General features: G+C 49.0%; 1 protein-coding gene across 4 annotated transcripts in view; it reads right to left on the minus strand.

Annotated features, from left to right (window-relative positions):
- Positions 1 to 869: 869 nt before the first annotated feature.
- The window catches only part of LOC117535584 (TBC1 domain family member 2A-like), a 30,300-nt gene continuing 14,393 nt past the window's right edge, over positions 870 to 16,776 (minus strand). For 2 of the 4 annotated variants that reach the window (XM_034200102.1, XM_034200104.1), the window contains exons 5-7: positions 16,095 to 16,337; positions 3,585 to 3,706; positions 870 to 3,461 (exon numbers count right to left, since the gene is read on the minus strand). In XM_034200102.1, coding sequence (XP_034055993.1) covers positions 3,251 to 3,461; positions 3,585 to 3,706; positions 16,095 to 16,337 — 576 coding nt within the window. In that variant the 3' untranslated portion in view covers positions 870 to 3,250. The remainder of the gene's footprint in view (positions 3,462 to 3,584; positions 3,707 to 16,094; positions 16,338 to 16,776) is intronic. The other 2 variants (XM_034200103.1, XM_034200105.1) reach the window with 2 other exon arrangements.

Below are 16,776 nucleotides of genomic sequence, written 5' to 3' on the forward strand. Positions count from 1 at the left end.
AAATCTGGAACCACATGGACTCTGGCTGAGACAAAAAAGCTTTCAACCATTTTATTTTAATTGTTCCAATCATCGATTCAAAGTCTAAAGCTTTAATTCCGCCTTTATCATATTCTTTAACAAGCTGTGACTTTTTAATGTAGTGAGTTGTATGTCTCCACAAGAATTCGAAAATAATTGAGTTGTTTTTTTTAATATTGGCCGAAGAGACAAAACATGAGTGGCATGGATAAATACGTTTAGATATACCTTCTGCTTTAGTACGAAGAACTATAGTAAGATCTCTGGTTTACCAACGACTGAAAGATTTCTTCATATCTGTGATACGGTTACAAATATTAAGATCTTCTCCTTCTTCCTGATATCATTTTGAGATAATGTTATTCCTAAATATTTCACTTCAGGTACTCTAAGAGAGACAATAATGGAATCATCACATGAATGGATAGGGAGTCATTCACATTTTGAAAAATTAAGAGATAACCCTGATGCTTTTGAAAAAAAACATTCCCATTTACTGAGAGATGACATATCCAAAGCCAGAGTTTCTTTTATCAGTTGTTTGATCTGTTTACAAAAATCTGCATTCTCCAAAAGACTATTATTGAATTTCCATATAGGTTTAAGATTGGGACTGAAGTTGCATAGTAAAAAGGACAAAGAGATGACACAGTGATCAGTTAGAGGTGATGCTGAAATGTCACACTTTGAGACATTAAGTTAAACTAGTAGAGATGAACCAATAATCGAGACTAGAACACTGACCATTGTTAGAAGATAAAAGAGCCTTCTTTCCACCTTTCTTAAGCTCCTTTTGTTCTTTGGTTTTAGCGCCTGGCCGACGCGCTCACACATCACTCAGAGTCACCTTTCTTTTGGTATATTTATTTCCAAGTTATCCTTCTCTGCAGTGCAATGCAGCGGTCAAAAAACCGTGTGGCTTCACAACCAAACTAGAACACAGAGTATCATCAGCAGGACTCTTTTAACCAGCTGAGGCAATCGCAGCACCAATCAGCCGCTCCGCCCAGCCGTGGCTGCGGATCATGATCACTTGACACCAATCAATTATACTCCATTACATACATTAAATGATTAAATAATACAAATAATAAATCAACGTTTTGGCTCCTACAGAAGAGTTAAACCAGGTATATTGTGACTTTGAGGGATTATTTATTCTCCAAACATCAGTTAAATTACGTTTAGAGGCCAAGTGAATAATAGAATCATTAAAATGATGACAATGTCCCCTTAAAGATAGACGATCTAACCACTCATCAGGAACTACATTAAAATCCCCTCCGATTATAATCTTATCAGTCATATAAAGTACTTTCCATTCCTCTCATTTTTGGCACAAGATTGAAAGAAAATGATTGTTTTTAATCTTTCTGTTATATCCATAAACACACACTAGTTAGTTAGTCCCATTAACATCAGTCACAACCATTAGCCAATGACCGTTTGTATCACTCCTGTGGTCAATTATATTTCCAGGTAACCTGTTAAATAAAATCATCACTCCAGCCGAATGTGATGTTCCATGGCTGAAAAACATGTTGTCTCCCCATTGTACTTTCCAGAACGTAGTATCTGCCTCTGCAGAATGAGTTTCTTGCAGAAAAACACAATTTGCCTTTTGTTCTTTACAAAAAAGAAAAATTGCCTTCCGTTTCACATTGTTTTTTAGCCCCCTAGCATTTAAGGATATGAACGATAACATTGAAAGAGCAAAGATAGAAACCTTGAGAAAATGCGATATATCGATGCGCAGAAGTGAGTAACGTAGCCCTTAACAAACATATTTAGTGCAATAGCTCACAACATTTTGAATATAACCTGAGACAAGTCCAATCCTAAAATAAATAAACACTCAAACTGAGAACTTCAGCATACCTACTGAGGACACCTGCTCCCTGTCCCTCCAGTTCATTACTGCCGTGTTTTTCACGTTATTCCGGGTCCACTCTTTTGTTGTCAATCAGCGCGAAGCCTTCCTTCAGAAAAGCTCTCTTCCCCTTTCTCCTGGCTTCTTGAACCAGTGGCCACAGCTTGGAGCGAGCCTCCCGGTCCTCCTTGGAGAAATCCTCTTTGAAACGAATGTGCATCTCGCAGCAGACTCTCGCATCTTTGGACTTTTTCCAGATCTCGTCACGAACAGTCCTCATCCCGAACTGAATGATGCTTGACCTCGGTGTGTTGTTGGAAGTAGCTGCATTACCCTTCATACCCAGCCGATGGACAGTGTCTACTGAGTCACGCAGCTTTTCCACAGACAGCGGAACAACTCTTGTGATTATCCCGATCACAGCTTCTCTTGTGTTTTCTCCTTCTTTTTCAGGCAGACCATTCGTCCTCAGATTCCACCTCCGTTTGTAGCGGGCTTGCTCCTCGCCACACTTACGTAGTAAAGTGTTATCTTTCAGAAGATCATCAAACTTTTTCTGAAGAGCAGAAATGTCTTTCTTATTTTCTTTAGCTGCGTCAGTGTTTGCTTCAATGCGTTTTTTAAACTTTTTTAACAGCTCTGTCTGTTCATCCTTTTTTCCGGAAAGATTTGAATCGCCTGGAGAATGGTGCTGCTGCTATCCTCTGCCATTTGTGTTTCGCCATGAACCTTTGATTTCTTTGGATTCGGTCCTTTAGTTGGTGTGTGGTCCCAATTTGTTTGTGTCCCTTAGAGTTTTCCGCTTCCATGTCCTCAATATCCGAGTCGTCACATGCCTCATGGAGAACTTTTAAGTTGTAATCGTGGTCGGTCATGCTAGCAGGCACTTTATGTCAAAAGTGTTGGTAACTGAAGAGTTAAAGTAAAATGTGACTATTTAAGCTTCTATAATAACTTAAAGTGTATCATGAATAAGCTATTGCCTGTTGGTTTTGCAGTCAAGGACTCAAATCTAAACTTTTTTTACGAGCCTGCAACGTTGCTGCTTCTCACTCCGCCATCTTGAAGTCTATTCGTCTCCACTAAGATAGAAGCAGAGAATTGTCCAAAATGACTTGGTAAGATGAAGCATTAAGAATCTCTTCACTGGAACTAAGGGGCCGAGGCCATTAGGAATATATATATATAATATATATATATATGTATATATATATATATTCACATGTTTATGTATAAAAGACATGGAAAAGTGGATTTTGCACGACAGGTTTCCTTTGATAGCATGTGTTAGCTACGTGCTAACACTGGTCATTGAGAGATTTCCCCTGAAAGTCTCTCAAAGTTAAAGAACTCCATGACTCAGAGTTCGTCCTCGCTGACATCCAGCTCCTTGTCGTCCCTCCGGTTCTCCGTCAGGATCTCTGTTAGGTTCTCCGTCAGGAACTCTTCCTGCTGGTCCTCCAGGTCCTGCAGCTCCGCCTGGAGACGCTGCAGATGGAGAACCCTCCGGTTCCTCAGCAGCCGGCCGGGGAACGGGTTCATGTCGCTGAACGCTATGCTGGTCAGCCGCCTGCACACAGGACGCAGCAAACAGGAAGTCGTTTATAAACAGGAAGCAGTACACAGGAAGTAGTTGATAAACAGGAAGTATTTGATACACAGGAAGTAGTTGATAAACAGGAAGTCTCTCTACCTGCCGTCGGTGATGGTCTTAGTGAAGAAGCGCAGGTACTGGTGGATCTCCACTCCGTCCTGGATCTTCAGGATGTCCTCCTCTTTGTATTTGAACAGAGCCAGAGCGTACCTGAACACCACCTGCAGACATTTTCATTATTCAAATATAAAAAATAGCGTCAGGAACTTTGCCCTGGCTTTTTTTGCTTCAAACCCCAAACAGATCCTTGTAGCCCCACCCCCCCCCCCCCCTCTCTTCCAGCTGTTACTAAGGACATGTCTCTGAAGTGTCCTGCTCCAAACCCCAAACAGGTCCTTGTGATTGTGGTGTAGCGTGGACACCTCTATCTGAGTGATCGTGGTGTAGCGTGGTCACCTCTATCTGAGTGATTGTGGTGTAGCGTGGTCACCTCTATCTGAGTGATTGTGGTGTAGCGTGGTCACCTCTCTGAGTGATCGTGGTGTAGCGTGGTCACCTATCTGAGTGATCGTGGTGTAGCGTGGTCACCTCTCTGAGTGATTGTGGTGTAGCGTGGTCACCTCTATCTGAATGATTGGTGTCCACCTCTCTGAGTAGTTGTGGTGTAGCGTGGTCACCTCTATCTGAGTGATTGTGGTGTAGCGTGGTCACCTATCTGAGTGATTGTGGTGTAGCGTGGTCACCTCTATGAGTGATCGTGGTGTAGCGTGGTCACCTCTATCTGAGTGATTGTGGTGTAGCCTGGTCACCTCTATGAGTGATTGTGGTGTAGCGTGGTCACCTCTATCTGAGTGATTGTGGTGTAGCGTGGTCACCTCTATCTGAGTGATTGTGGTGTAGCGTGGTCCACCTCTCTGAGTGATTGTGGTGTAGCGTGGTCACCTCTATCTGAGTGATTGTGGTGTAGCGTGGTCACCTCTCTGAGTGATCGTGGTGTAGCGTGGTCACCTCTATCTGAGTGATCGTGGTGTAGCGTGGTCACCTCTATCTGAGGGATTGTGGTGTAGCGTGGTCACCTCTATCTGAGTGATTGTGGTGTAGCGTGGTCACCTCTGAGTGATTGTGGTGTAGCGTGGTCACCTCTCTGAGTGATTGTGGTGTAGCGTGGTCACCTCTATCTGAGTGATCGTGGTGTAGCGTGGTCACCTCTATCTGAGTGATCGTGGTGTAGCGTGGTCACCTCTATCTGAGTGATCGTGGTGTAGCGTGGTCACCTCTATCTGAGTGATCGTGGTGTAGCGTGGTCACCTCTCTGAGTGATTGTGGTGTAGCGTGGTCACCTCTCTGAGTGATCGTGGTGTAGCGTGGTCACCTCTCTGAGTGATCGTGGTGTAGCGTGGTCACCTATCTGAGTGATCGTGGTGTAGCGTGGTCACCTCTATGAGTGATCGTGGTGTAGCGTGGTCACCTCTCTGAGTGATTGTGGTGTAGCGTGGTCACCTCTATGAGTGATTGTGGTGTAGCGTGGTCACCTCTCTGAGTGATTGTGGTGTAGCGTGGTCACCTCTATCTGAGTGATTGTGGTGTAGCGTGGTCACCTATCTGAGTGATTGTGGTGTAGCGTGGTCACCTCTATCTGAGTGATTGTGGTGTAGCGTGGTCACCTCTCTGAGTGATTGTGGTGTAGCGTGGTCACCTCTCTGAGTGATTGTGGTGCGTGGTCACCTCTATCTGAGTGATCGTGGTGTAGCGTGGTCACCTCTATGAGTGATTGTGGTGTAGCGTGGTCACCTCTCTGAGTGATTGTGGTGTAGCGTGGTCACCTCTATGAGTGATTGTGGTGTAGCGTGGTCACCTCTCTGAGTGATCGTGGTGTAGCGTGGTCACCTCTCTGAGTGATTGTGGTGTAGCGTGGTCACCTCTATCTGAGTGATCGTGGTGTAGCGTGGTCACCTCTCTGAGTGATTGTGGTGTAGCGTGGTCACCTCTATCTGAGTGATTGTGGTGTAGCGTGGTCACCTCTATCTGAGTGATTGTGGTGTAGCGTGGTCACCTCTCTGAGTGATTGTGGTGTAGCGTGGGTCACCTCTATCTGAGTGATCGTGGTGTAGCGTGGTCACCTCTCTGAGTGATTGTGGTGTAGCGTGGTCACCTCTATCTGAGTGATTGTGGGTGTAGCGTGGGTCACCTCTATGAGTGATTGTGGTGTAAGCGTGGTCACCTCTATCTGAGTGATTGTGGTGTAGCGTGGTCACCTCTATCTGAGTGATCGTGGTGTAGCGTGGTCACCTCTATGAGTGATTGTGGTGTAGCCTGGTTACCTCTCTGAGTGATTGTGGTGTAGCGTGGTCACCTCTATCTGAGTGATCGTGGTGTAGCGTGGTCACCTCTCTGAGTGATTGTGGTGTAGCGTGGTCACCTCTATCTGAGTGATTGTGGTGTAGCGTGGTCACCTCTATGAGTGATCGTGGTGTAGTGTGGTCACCTCTCTGAGTGATCGTGGTGTAGCGTGGTCACCTCTATCTGAGTGATTGTGGTGTAGCGTGGTCACCTCTCTGAGTGATTGTGGTGTAGCGTGGTCACCTCTATCTGAGTGATTGTGGTGTAGCGTGGTCACCTCTATCTGAGTGATCGTGGTGTAGCGTGGTCACCTCTATGAGTGATTGTGGTGTAGCCTGGTCACCTCTCTGAGTGATTGTGGTGTAGCGTGGTCACCTCTATCTGAGTGATCGTGGTGTAGCCTGGTCACCTCTCTGAGTGATTGTGGTGTAGCGTGGTCACCTCTCTGAGTGATTGTGGGTGTAGCGTGGTCACCTCTATCTGAGTGATTGTGGTGTAGCCTGGTCACCTCTATCTGAGTGATTGTGGTGTAGCATGGTCACCTCTATCTGAGTGATCGTGGTGTAGCGTGGTCACCTCTTCTGAGTGATTGTGGTGTAAGCCTGGTCACCTCTATCTGAGTGATTGTGGTGTAGCGTGGTCACCTCTCTGAGTGATCGTGGTGTAGCGTGGTCACCTCTCTGAGTGATCGTGGTGTAGCCTGGTCACCTCTCTGAGTGATCGTGGTGTAGCGTGGTCACCTCTATCTGAGTGATTGTGGTGTAGCGTGGTCACCTCTCTGAGTGATCGTGGTGTAGCCTGGTCACCTCTCTGAGTGATCGTGGTGTAGCGTGGTCACCTCTATCTGAGTGATTGTGGTGTAGCGTGGTCACCTCTATCTGAGTGATCGTGGTGTAGCGTGGTCACCTCTCTGAGTGATTGTGGTGTAGCGTGGTCACCTCTATCTGAGTGATCGTGGTGTAGCCTGGTCACCTCTCTGAGTGATTGTGGTGTAGCGTGGTCACCTCTCTGAGTGATTGTGGTGTAGCGTGGTCACCTCTATCTGAGTGATTGTGGTGTAGCCTGGTCACCTCTATCTGAGTGATTGTGGTGTAGCATGGTCACCTCTATCTGAGTGATCGTGGTGTAGCGTGGTCACCTCTCTGAGTGATTGTGGTGTAGCCTGGTCACCTCTATCTGAGTGATTGTGGTGTAGCGTGGTCACCTCTCTGAGTGATCGTGGTGTAGCGTGGTCACCTCTCTGAGTGATCGTGGTGTAGCCTGGTCACCTCTCTGAGTGATCGTGGTGTAGCGTGGTCACCTCTATCTGAGTGATTGTGGTGTAGCGTGGTCACCTCTCTGAGTGATCGTGGTGTAGCCTGGTCACCTCTCTGAGTGATCGTGGTGTAGCGTGGTCACCTCTATCTGAGTGATTGTGGTGTAGCGTGGTCACCTCTATCTGAGTGATCGTGGTGTAGCGTGGTCACCTCTATCTGAGTGATTGTGGTGTAGCGTGGTCACCTCTATCTGAGTGATCGTGGTGTAGCGTGGTCACCTCTCTGAGTGATTGTGGTGTAGCGTGGTCACCTCTATCTGAGTGATCGTGGTGTAGCGTGGTCACCTCTATGAGTGATTGTGGTGTAGCGTGGTCACCTCTATGAGTGATTGTGGTGTAGCGTGGTCACCTCTATCTGAGTGATCGTGGTGTAGCGTGGTCACCTCTATGAGTGATTGTGGTGTAGCGTGGTCACCTCTCTGAGTGATTGTGGTGTAGCGTGGTCACCTCTATCTGAGTGATCGTGGTGTAGCGTGGTCACCTCTATGAGTGATTGTGGTGTAGCGTGGTCACCTCTCTGAGTGATTGTGGTGTAGCGTGGTCACCTCTCTGAGTGATTGTGGTGTAGCTTGGTCACCTCTCTGAGTGATTGTGGTGTAGCGTGGTCACCTATCTGAGTGATTGTGGTGTAGCGTGGTCACCTCTATCTGAGTGATTGTGGTGTAGCGTGGTCACCTCTATCTGAGTGATCGTGGTGTAGCGTGGTCACCTCTCTGAGTGATTGTGGTGTAGCGTGGTCACCTCTATCTGAGTGATTGTGGTGTAGCGTGGTCACCTCTATCTGAGTGATTGTGGTGTAGCGTGGTCACCTCTCTGAGTGATTGTGGTGTAGCGTGGTCACCTCTCTGAGTGATTGTGGTGTAGCGTGGTCACCTCTCTGAGTGATCGTGGTGTAGCGTGGTCACCTCTATGAGTGATTGTGGTGTAGCGTGGTCACCTATCTGAGTGATTGTGGTGTAGCGTGGTCACCTATCTGAGTGATTGTGGTGTAGCGTGGTCACCTCTATCTGAGTGATTGTGGTGTAGCGTGGTCACCTCTCTGAGTGATTGTGGTGTAGCGTGGTCACCTCTATCTGACTGATTGTAGTGTAGCGTGGTCACCTCTATCTGAGTGATTGTGGTGTAGCGTGGTCACCTCTAACTGGGTGATCGTGGTGTAGCGTGGTCACCTCTATCTGAGTGATCGTGGTGTAGCGTGGTCACCTATCTGAGTGATTGTGGTGTAGCGTGGTCACCTATCTGAGTGATCGTGGTGTAGCGTGGTCACCTCTATGAGTGATTGTGGTGTAGCGTGGTCACCTCTCTGAGTGATTGTGGTGTAGCGTGGTCACCTCTATCTGAGTTATTGTGGTGTAGCGTGGTCACCTCTATCTGAGTGATTGTGGTGTAGCGTGGTCACCTCTATCTGAGTGATTGTGGTGTAGCGTGGTCACCTCTATCTGAGTGATCGTGGTGTAGCGTGGTCACCTCTATCTGAGTGATCGTGGTGTAGCGTGGTCACCTATCTGAGTGATTGTGGTGTAGCGTGGTCACCTCTCTGAGTGATCGTGGTGTAGCGTGGTCACCTCTATGAGTGATTGTGGTGTAGCGTGGTCACCTCTCTGAGTGATCGTGGTGTAGCGTGGTCACCTCTATCTGAGTTATTGTGGTGTAGCGTGGTCACCTCTCTGAGTGATTGTGGGTGTAGCGTGGTCACCTCTCTGAGTGATTGTGGTGTAGCGTGGTCACCTCTCTGAGTGATTGTGGTGTAGCGTGGTCACCTCTATGAGTGATTGTGGTGTAGCGTGGTCACCTCTATCTGAGTGATTGTGGTGTAGCGTGGTCACCTCTCTGAGTGATTGTGGTGTAGCGTGGTCACCTCTCTGAGTGATTGTGGTGTAGCGTGGTCACCTCTATGAGTGATTGTGGTGTAGCGTGGTCACCTCTCTGAGTGATTGTGGTGTAGCGTGGTCACCTCTATCTGAGTGATTGTGGTGTAGCGTGGTCACCTCTCTGAGTGATTGTGGTGTAGCGTGGTCACCTCTCTGAGTGATTGTGGTGTAGCGTGGGTCACCTCTATCTGAGTGATTGTGGTGTAGCGTGGTCACCTCTATGAGTGATTGTGGTGTAGCGTGGTCACCTATCTGAGTGATTGTGGTGTAGCGTGGTCACCTCTATCTGAGTGATCGTGGGTGTAGCGTGGTCATCTCTATCTGAGTGATCGTGGTGTAGCGTGGTCACCTCTATCTGAGTGATCGTGGTGTAGCGTGGTCACCTCTCTGAGTGATTGTGGGTGTAGCGTGGTCACCTCTATCTGAGTGATTGTGGTGTAGCGTGGTCACCTCTATCTGAGTGATCGTGGTGTAGCGTGGTCACCTCTATGAGTGATTGTGGTGTAGCGTGGTCACCTCTATCTGAGTGATCGTGGTGTAGCGTGGTCACCTCTCTGAGTGATTGTGGTGTAGCGGGTCACCTCTATCTGAGTGATTGTGGTGTAGCGTGGTCACCTCTATGAGTGATTGTGGTGTAGCGTGGTCACCTCTCTGAGTGATTGTGGTGTAGCGTGGTCACCTCTCTGATTGATTGTGGTGTAGCGTGGTCACCTCTCTGAGTGATTGTGTTGTAGCGTGGTCACCTCTCTGAGTGATTGTGGTGTAGCGTGGTCACCTCTATCTGAGTGATTGTGGTAGCGTGGTCACCTCTATCTGAGTGATCGTGGTGTAGCGTGGTCACCTCTCTGAGTGATTGTGGTGTAGCGTGGTCACCTCTCTGAGTGATGTGGTGTAGCGTGGTCACCTCTCTGAGTGATTGTGGTGTAGCGTGGTCACCTCTCTGAGTGATTGTGGTGTAGCGTGGTCACCTCTCTGAGTGATTGTGGTGTAGCGTGGTCACCTCTCTGAGTGATCGTGGTGTAGCGTGGTCACCTCTCTGAGTGATTGTGGTGTAGCGTGGTCACCTCTATCTGATGATCGTGGTGTAGCGTGGTCACATCTATCTGAGTGACTGTGTGTAGCGTGGTCACCTCTATTGAGTGATCGTGGTGTAGCGTGGTCACCCTCTATCTGAGTGATCGGGGTGGTAGCGTGGTCACTCTATCTTGAGTGATCGGGTTTCCTCTATCTGAGTGATCGTGGTGTAGCGGGGTCACCTCTCTGAGTGATTGTGGTGTAGCGTGGTCACCTCTATCTGAGTATCGTGGTGTAGCGTGGTCCCTCTCTGAGTGATTGTGGTGTAGCGTGGTCACCTCTATCTGAGTGATCGTGGTGTAGCGTGGTCACCTCTATCTGAGTGATCGTGGTGTAGCGTGGTCACCTCTATATGAGTGATTGTGGTGTAGCGTGGTCACCTCTATCTGAGTGATCGTGGTGTAGCGTGGTCACCTCTATCTGAGTGATCGTGGTGTAGCGTGGTCACCTCTATCTGAGTGATCGTGGTGTAGCGTGGTCACCTCTATCTGAGTGATCGTGGTGTAGCGTGGTCACCTCTATCTGAGTGATTGTGGTGTAGCGTGGTCACCTCTATGAGTGATTGTGGTGTAGCGTGGTCACCTCTATGAGTGATCGTGGTGTAGCGTGGTCACCTCTATGAGTGATCGTGGTGTAGCCTGGTCACCTCTCTGAGTGATTGTGGTGTAGCGTGGTCACCTCTATCTGAGTGATTGTGGTGTAGCGTGGTCACCTCTATGAGTGATTGTGGTGTAGCGTGGTCACCTCTATCTGAGTGATTGTGGTGTAGCGTGGTCACCTCTATGAGTGATTGTGGTGTAGCGTGGTCACCTCTATCTGAGTGATCGTGGTGTAGCGTGGTCACCTCTATGATTGATTGTGGTGTAGCGTGGTCACCTCTATCTGAGTGATTGTGGTGTAGCGTGGTCACCTCTATCTGAGTGATTGTGGTGTAGCGTTGTCACCTCTATATGAGTGATTGTGTGTGTAGCGTGGTCACCTCTCTGAGTGATTGTGGTGTAGCGTGGTCACCTCTATCTGAGTGATTGTGGTGTAGCGTGGTCACCTCTATGAGTGATCGTGGTTTAGCGTGGTCACCTCTATCTGAGTGATCGTGGTGTAGCGTGGTCACCTCTCTGAGTGATTGTGGTGTAGCGTGGTCACCTCTATGAGTGATCGTGGTGTAGCGTGGTCACCTCTCTGAGTGATCGTGGTGTAGCGTGGTCACCTCTATGAGTGATTGTGGTGTAGCGTGGTCACCTCTATCTGAGTGATTGTGGTGTAGCGTGGTCACCTCTATGAGTGATCGTGGTGTAGCGTGGTCACCTCTCTGAGTGATTGTGGTGTAGCGTGGTCACCTCTATGAGTGATTGTGGTGTAGCGTGGTCACCTCTATCTGAGTGATTGTGGTGTAGCGTGGTCACCTCTCTGAGTGATTGTGGTGTAGCGTGGTCACCTCTCTGAGTGATTGTGGTGTAGCGTGGTCACCTCTCTGAGTGATCGTGGTGTAGCGTGGTCACCTCTATCTGAGTGATTGTGGTGTAGCCTGGTCACCTCTATCTGAGTGATTGTGGTGTAGCGTGGTCACCTCTCTGAGTGATTGTGGTGTAGCCTGGTCACCCTCTGAGTGATCGTGGTGTAGCGTGGTCACCTCTCTGAGTGATTGTGGTGTAGCGTGGTCACCTCTATGAGTGATTGTGGTAGTACGTGGTCACCTCTCTGAGTGATTGTGGTGTAGCGTGGTCACCTCTATCTGAGTGATTGTGGTGTAGCGTGGTCACCTCTATCTGAGTGATCGTGGTGTAGCGTGGTCACCTCTATCTGAGTGATCGTGGTGTAGCGTGGTCACCTCTATCTGAGTGATTGTGGTGTAGCGTGGTCATCTCTATCTGAGTGATTGTGGTGTAGCGTGGTCACCTCTATCTGAGTGATCGTGGTGTAGCGTGGTCACCTCTCTGAGTGATTGTGGTGTAGCGTGGTCACCTCTATCTGAGTGATTGTGGTGTAGCGTGGTCACCTCTCTGAGTGTTGTGGTGTAGCATGGTCACCTCTATCTGAGTGATCGTGGTGTAGCGTGGTCACCTCTCTGAGTGATTGTGGTGTAGCGTGGTCACCTCTATCTGAGTGATTGTGGTGTAGCGTGGTCACCTCTCTGAGTGATTGTGGTGTAGCGTGGTCACCTCTCTGAGTGATTGTGGTGTAGCGTGGTCATCTATCTGAGTGATTGTGGTGTAGCGTGGTCACCTCTATCTGAGTGATTGTGGTGTAGCGTGGTCACCTCTATCTGAGTGATTGTGGTGTAGCGTGGTCACCTCTATCTGAGTGATTGTGTGTAGCGTGGTCACCTCTCTGAGTGATTGTGGTGTAGCGTGGTCACCTCTCTGAGTGATTGTGGTGTAGCGTGGTCACCTCTATCTGAGTGATTGTGGTGTAGCGTGGTCACCTCTATCTGAGTGATTGTGGTGTAGCGTGGTCACCTCTCTGAGTGATTGTGGTGTAGCGTGGTCACCTCTCTGAGTGATTGTGGTGTAGCGTGGTCACCTCTATCTGAGTGATTGTGGTGTAGCGTGGTCACCTCTCTGAGTGATTGTGGTGTAGCGTGGTCACCTCTATGAGTGATTTTGGTGTAGCGTGGTCACCTCTATGAGTGATTGTGGTGTAGCGTGGTCACCTCTCTGAGTGATCGTGGTGTAGCGTGGTCACCTATCTGAGTGATTGTGGTGTAGCGTGGTCACCTCTATCTGAGTGATTGTGGTGTAGCGTGGTCACCTCTATCTGAGTGATCGTGGTGTAGCGTGGTCGCCTCTCTGAGTGATTGTGGTGTAGCGTGGTCACCTCTCTGAGTGATTGTGGTGTAGCGTGGTCACCTCTCTGAGTGATTGTGGTGTAGCGTGGTCACCTCTCTGAGTGATCGTGGTGTAGCGTGGTCACCTCTCTGAGTGATCGTGGTGTAGCGTGGTCACCTCTCTGAGTGATTGTGGTGTAGCGTGGTCACCTCTCTGAGTGATTGTGGTGTAGCGTGGTCACCTCTATGAGTGATCGTGGTGTAGCGTGGTCACCTCTATCTGAGTGATTGTGGTGTAGCGTGGTCACCTCTATCTGAGTGATCGTGGTGTAGCGTGGTCACCTCATCTGAGTGATTGTGGTGTAAGCGTGGTCACCTCATCTGAGTGATTGTGGTGTAGCGTGGTCATCTCTATCTGAGTGATCGTGGTGTAGCGTGGTCACCTCTATCTGAGTGATCGTGGTGTAGCGTGGTCACCTCTATCTGAGTGATCGTGGTGTAGCGTGGTCACCTCTATCTGAGTGATTGTGGTGTAGCGTGGTCACCTCTATGAGTGATTGTGGTGTAGCGTGGTCACCTCTATCTGAGTGATTGTGGTGTAGCGTGGTCACCTCTTCTGAGTGATCGTGTGTAGCCTGGTCACCTCTCTGAGTGATTGTGGTGTAGCGTGGTCACCTCTCTGAGTGATTGTGGTGTAGCGTGGTCACCTCTATGATGATTGTGGTGTAGCGTGGTCACCTCTATCTGAGTGATTGTGGTGTAGCGTGGTCACCTCTATAGTGTTGTGGTGTAGCGGGTCACCTCTATCTGAGTGATTGTGGTGTAGCGTGGTCACCTCTATGAGTGATTGTGTGTGTAGCGTGGTCACCACTATCTGAGTGATTGTGGTGTAGCGTGGTCACCTCTATCTGAGTGATGTGGTGTGCGTGGTCACCTCTGAGTGATCGTGGTTTAGCGTGGTCCCCTCTATGAGTGATTGTGGTGTAGCGTGTCACCTCTATCTGAGTGATCGTGGTGTAGCGTGGTCACCTCTATGAGTGATCGTGGTGTAGCGTGGTCACCCTCTGAGTGATGTGGTGTAGCGTGGTCACCTCTATGAGTGATCGTGTGTAGCGTGGTCACCTCTCTGAGTGATCGTGGTGTAGCGTGGTCACCTCTATGAGTGATCGTGTGGTAGCGTGGTCACCTCTATCTGAGTGATTGTGGTGTAGCGTGGTCACCTCTATGAGTGATCGTGGTGTAGCGTGGTCACCTCTCTGAGTGATTATGGTGTAGCGTGGTCACCTCTATGAGTGATCGTGGTGTAGCGTGGTCACCTCTATCTGAGTGATTGTGGTGTAGCGTGGTCACCTCTCTGAGTGATTGTGGTGTAGCGTGGTCACCTCTCTGAGTGATCGTGGTGTAGCGTGGTCACCTCTCTGAGTGATCGTGGTGTAGCGTGGTCACCTCTATCTGAGTGATTGTGGTGTAGCCTGGTCACCTCTATCTGAGTGATTGTGGTGTAGCGTGGTCACCTCTCTGAGTGATTGTGGTGTAGCGTGGTCACCTCTCTGAGTGATCGTGGTGTAGCGTGGTCACCTCTCTGAGTGATTGTGGTGTAGCGTGGTCACCTCTCTGAGTGATTGTGGTGTAGCGTGGTCACCTCTATGAGTGATTGTGGTGTAGCGTGGTCACCTCTCTGAGTGATTGTGGTGTAGCGTGGTCACCTCTCTGAGTGATTGTGGTGTAGCGTGGTCACCTCTTGAGTGATTGTGGTGTAGCGTGGTCACCTCTCTGAGTGATTGTGGTGTAGCGTGGTCACCTCTATCTGAGTGATTGTGGTGTAGCGTGGTCACCTCTATCTGAGTGATCGTGGTGTAGCGTGGTCACCTCTATCTGAGTGATCGTGGTGTAGCGTGGTCACCTATCTGAGTGATTGTGGTGTAGCGTGGTCATCTCTATCTGAGTGATCGTGGTGTAGCGTGGTCACCTCTATCTGAGTGATCGTGGTGTAGCGTGGTCACCTCTCTGAGTGATTGTGGTGTAGCGTGGTCACCTCTATCTGAGTGATTGTGGTGTAGCGTGGTCACCTCTCTGAGTGATTGTGGTGTAGCGTGGTCACCTCTATCTGAGTGTTGGTGTAGCGTGGTCACCTCTCTGAGTGATTGTGGTGTAGCATGGTCACCTCTATCTGAGTGATTGTGGTGTAGCGTGTCACCTCTCTGAGTGATTGTGGTGTAGCGTGGTCACCTCTCTGAGTGATTGTGGTGTAGCGTGGTCACCTCTCTGAGTGATTGTGGTGTAGCGTGGTCACCTCTATCTGAGTGATTGTGGTGTAGCGTGGTCACCTCTCTGGTGATTGGGTGTAGCGTGGTCATCTCTATCTGAGTGATCGTGGTGTAGCGTGGTCACCTCTATCTGAGTGATTGTGGTGTAGCGTGGTCACCTCTATGATTGATTGTGGTGTAGCGTGGTCACCTCTATCTGAGTGATTGTGGTGTAGCGTGGTCACCTCTATCTGAGTGATTGTGGTGTAGCGTTGTCACCTCTATGAGTGATTGTGGTGTAGCGTGGTCACCTCTATCTGAGTGATTGTGGTGTAGCGTGGTCACCACTATCTGAGTGATTGTGGTGTAGCGTGGTCACCTCTATCTGAGTGATTGTGGTGTAGCGTGGTCACCTCTATCTGAGTGATTGTGGTGTAGCGTGGTCACCTCTCTGAGTGATTGTGGTGTAGCGTGGTCACCTCTCTGAGTGATTGTGGTGTAGCGTGGTCACCTCTCTGAGTGATTGTGGTGTAGCCTGGTCACCTCTCTGAGTGATTGTGGTGTAGCGTGGTCACCTCTCTGAGTGATTGTGGTGTAGCGTGGTCACCTCTCTGAGTGATTGTGGTGTAGCCTGGTCACCTCTCTGAGTGATCGTGGTGTAGCCTGGTCACCTCTCTGAGTGATTGTGGTGTAGCCTGGTCACCTCTATCTGAGTGATCATGGTGTAGCGTGGTCACCTCTCTGAGTGATTGTGGTGTAGCGTGGTCACCTCTCTGAGTGATCGTGGTGTAGCCTGGTCACCTCTCTGAGTGATTGTGGTGTAGCCTGGTCACCTCTATCTGAGTGATTGTGGTGTAGCGTGGTCACCTCTTTGAGTGATCGTGGTGTAGCGTGGTCACCTCTCTGAGTGATTGTGGTGTAGCGTGGTCACCTCTATCTGAGTGATTGTGGTGTAGCGTGGTCACCTCTATCTGAGTGATTGTGGTGTAGCGTGGTCACCTCTCTGAGTGATCGTGGTGTAGCGTGGTCACCTATCTGAGTGATTATCGGGGTCACCTTGCTGCCCTCATACAGGAAGGCGTCCCACAGCCTCAGCAGCAGGTCGCTGGGCAGACTCTCCACGAACACCACCAGGAACCAGTTGAAGCAGACCAGAGACACGTCCACGCTGTGAAGCTGCAGGTGAGCAGAGAGACGAGGGAGCTTCTCTGACAGGAAGTCCTTCAGGACGCGCTGATCCGCCTGCAGAATACACTCTTTAGACCAGGGTTGCCAACTTTGGGTTCCTGGCTGGAGTGAGATTTTGATATCATGGGTTTGATTACACATATGCGCACGAAATGACTGCTATCGTGTCAGCAGCATATATATAGGATACATATACAATATATACAAATACACAATATTGGACACAGACTATAAAGGGCACAAAGTTTCATTCACTAATGAAAGTCAAACACATGTTTGATTCCACTGTTTTATTGTGTGCCTGTCGCGATAAGCAATTCATTGACTTATCGTACGATAAATAAAATGAACTCGATAAATTGCCATTTACATGAGGATGTGACTAGCAGTTTGAAAGGATGTACTTGAATTATTATTATATATTATCATTATGTCAGTGGTCTAAAATGGTCATACAATGGTGCCGACAATATTATCGTTTATCGCAACAATT

This window comes from Gymnodraco acuticeps, unplaced genomic scaffold (assembly GCF_902827175.1).
Source record: "Gymnodraco acuticeps unplaced genomic scaffold, fGymAcu1.1, whole genome shotgun sequence".
NCBI classification, from domain to species: domain Eukaryota; kingdom Metazoa; phylum Chordata; class Actinopteri; order Perciformes; family Bathydraconidae; genus Gymnodraco; species Gymnodraco acuticeps.